General features: G+C 38.3%; 1 gene segment (V, D, J or C); it reads right to left on the reverse strand.

The window, feature by feature from the left end:
* Positions 1-666: 666 nt before the first annotated feature.
* On the reverse strand, positions 667-1,720 carry LOC112140624. The segment is given in 2 exon segments: positions 667-1,557; positions 1,665-1,720. Coding segments are annotated over 2 exon segments (375 nt in total).
* Positions 1,721-3,557: the final 1,837 nt, after the last annotated feature.

The raw sequence follows: 3,557 nt of genomic DNA on the forward strand, positions 1-3,557 counted from the left end.
TAAGGACAGAAATTTCTTACAACAAGCTCCATGTCTCTCATATTTAAACAGAATTTTGTTTTGAATTGTTATGCTGATTTTGTGACCAAATAGCTTTTTCTGTATTTATTTTAAATTTTCATTTAAGACATAACAAAATAATATAGATATACCTATATTTTTTAGAAAAAAATGTTATCTTTTTATCATAGGTTCATCCTTGTAAATTTACTTTTAATTATAGTGGCTCTGTCATAAACAAAAAAATAAATTTTTTTTTAGAAAGAAAGAAAAAAAAAGACAAGGAGACCCTTGAATCTTACTGTTCTAGCTTTATAGTTTGAAATAAAAAAACATAATTGGTTTTAATGTGTCTTTTTGAGCTGCAAATTTAATTTTATTACACATTTTCTCTTTAAATAAAAGCAGGTTTTTTTTATCACAATGAAATAATGGTACATTCTAATTTTTATAAAAATGAATTATATCATCACAGTTTATTTAACTGCAATTCTATTATGTTTCTTACTAAAATCACTTAATTGATTTTATAAAACATTTTTGTGTTTTGTAAAGTATTTCAAGTTGCTTACCTTGATGTCCAGCCAAAACCCCTAACAAATAAATAAAAAAAGGGGATTAAGTTATCGTATGTTGTTGGAGCCATATAGATTATAGATAGATAGATAGATAGATAGATAGATAGATAGATAGATAGATAGATAGATAGATAGATAGATAGATAGATAGATAGATAGAGTAAATAAGAGTATTTATGTTTAGTTATTTATATTTTGATTTGATTTGCTCCTACTCACAATCAGACCCCACCTGTTGCAAGGTGAGCCCATTTAACGTGGCTTGGAGGTTAGGAGGAGGAGCAAGAAGTTTTTTTTTTTTTTTTTTATAATCGCAAAGAGAGCAGATAACCCAAAGAAATAGTTAACAGAACACCAAAGACACTGACCATTTTTTGTTACAGGAAGCCAACAACGGACTCATTTTGAAAATAAGTCATTTTGATATTACAAAAGGAAATCCACGAGTATTATTCTGATTGTGAGTCGGAACCACGCTCCTCCCTGGAACGGCCAAGGCGGCTGTATCATATGTCTTAACTTTAGATATCTATTGTGAGTGTTTGTTAGAATGGATGTTCAGTGAACTGTATCAGTGTCTGCAGCATCTTCCAGCTGCAGCAGTCAGTTCAGTTTCTGTTCAGCCTGAATGAGGGAGGTTTTTGTACGACTGTTTTTCACTGTGTGAACACATACTGACTGTTGATGTAGTGAAGACTCTGACAGTAATAAACTGCAGCATCTTCAACCTGAACTCCACTGATGGTCAGAGTGAAATCAGAGTTTGATCCACCATCCGAGAAACGACTTGGAGTTCCTGATACTCTGCTGCCAACATAATAAAACAGTAGTTTAGGAGTTTCTCCATCTTTCTGTTGATACCAGGCTAAATTGATGTTGCCATGAACATCCTGACTGGTTCTACATGAGATGGAGACAGATCCTCCCACATTGGAGCTCACTGCTCCAGGCTGAGTCACTGTGACCTGTCCTCTGGACTCTGAGGATACAGAGACAGAAACAGAAAGCAGCTTCATGCTTTTGTGGCCTTCATTTCAGAGGGACGGATGTTCATAGAGGAGAGGAGTTGGATTCTCTGGACTTTACCTGTGAAGCAGCAGCAGAGGAGAGTCCAGATGAGGACGCAGATCACACTCATGTTTGATGATGATGATGATGAGGAGGAGGAGGAGGATTTGTGTGTCTTCTGCTGTGATGAAGGACAGCTGTCAGTCATCCAGTCTTCAACTCTCAGGACTATAAAGTCTCCCAGAGCACTGGAGCATGGAGCTGCTGATGCAAAGTGTCTCTATGGAAATGCAACCACTCACTCCAACAGGAACATGGATCATCTTCATCACTAAAATCATGTTTTTTCTCTTTATTGCTGCATTTGAGACTTTTTCTGACAATTTGAAGAAAACAAATAAGTTGTTGGTTGTTAGTTTAGTGTATATTAATCAAATAAATGTAGAATTACAATGACAAAAAGTCTAAAGAGTAAAAAAAAGAATATTTCTTGTCTTCATTTTCTGACAGAAAAATTGTGAAATGATCAATTTTAGTTCATTTACCTGAATTTTAAACTGACAGCTTAAAGCAAAAGAATGTCTCTCTTGAACCTGAGCTTCTATTTTCTAATCATACAGTAAAACAGTTAAAAGATTAAAACTTTTATCAGTCGTTGTTAGTTTAATGAAGACAATTTTGCATGATTTCATTAGTTAGACTGTCAGACAGTTTCTAGTATTTGACTAACAAAATAAAATTGAATTGTGAATACAGCATTGTGATAAGTTGACTTTTTATAACCAGGCGGCCTCATGACTCCGCCTACAGATGTCATAAAATGTGTTTTGTCTTTTCATTAAGTTTTGATGAAAGTGTGAACTTCACATAGTTCGGATCAGAGCTTTAAAAATATTTATTCTACATGTAGTCCTTCATCATATATATATAAAAACAGCATAAACATATGAATTGTCTTCGGTCGTGTTTGTCTGTGAATCTTCTGCTTCAGTTCCGCTGTAGATCAGTTCCTCTGCAGCTGTTGTCATGGTTCTCCTGTGCTCCTTCTCCGCCCCCTAATTGGACCCAGCTGTCGGCACTCATCACCTCTACTTCAGCCTATTTAAGAGGAGCCCTCCCCAGCATTCTTCGCCAGTTCGTTACCTTACCCGGTGAAGTTTCCCTGGCCTCTCACGTAAAGTTACTTATGCTATCCTTGAGTCTCGCTAAGTCTCACTGTAGAACTCCTCTGTCCCCAGGTCTTCGCCATCCACGTGCCGACCTGGGTCCTGCTACGTCTTGTGTCCTCACCTTCGACAAAGTCGCTCCACTCCACGCCACGCACCGTCCGCCGTACTCACCTTGTTGCTCCACCCGGCCGCTCCAGTCCACCGCCAGTCTTCGCTCTCCCTCTCGGTCCTCCAGCTCCACTCCTAGTTCCGGCCGCTACTCCACAATCTCCACGGACAATAAACCTTTTCTAAACCACTCCTGCCTCTCGTCCTCCTTCCGGGTTCCAGCGTCTGGGTCTGTCTCGTCACACGAGCATGACAGCTGTGAGGTTTTTGTATGACGTTGTTTCACTGTGTGAACGGGAAGCTGTTATGCTGCTGACAGTAATTGTACAAAAGACTCAGATGTTAGAGATAAGTTTCCTTTAAGTTTTACTTTCTGTTTTGAGTTAGGCGCATGCGCACTAAGAGAGTGACATCATCACCGGGCTCCTGCACAGCATGCTCCTTGTCTGCTTCTCTCCGTGCGTGCGAGTGTACCGCTGCGTTGCTAGTGAGAAAGATTCCCCAGAGATGTTAGGTGTGCGTTCATGACCTAAGTACGTTTTTCCTTAATGTATGTTTTTCTTTGAGAAGTTTTCATTCTGTTTAATTNTAAATGATAGTGCTGACAGATGTGTGCTAATCCAGAGTTTGAGATGAATCAATGGAAGTGTACAAAAGACTTAGATGTTAGAGATAAGTTTCCTTTAAGTTTCAC

Source organism: Oryzias melastigma, unplaced genomic scaffold, assembly GCF_002922805.2.
Source record: "Oryzias melastigma strain HK-1 unplaced genomic scaffold, ASM292280v2 sc00724, whole genome shotgun sequence".
NCBI lineage: Eukaryota > Metazoa > Chordata > Actinopteri > Beloniformes > Adrianichthyidae > Oryzias > Oryzias melastigma.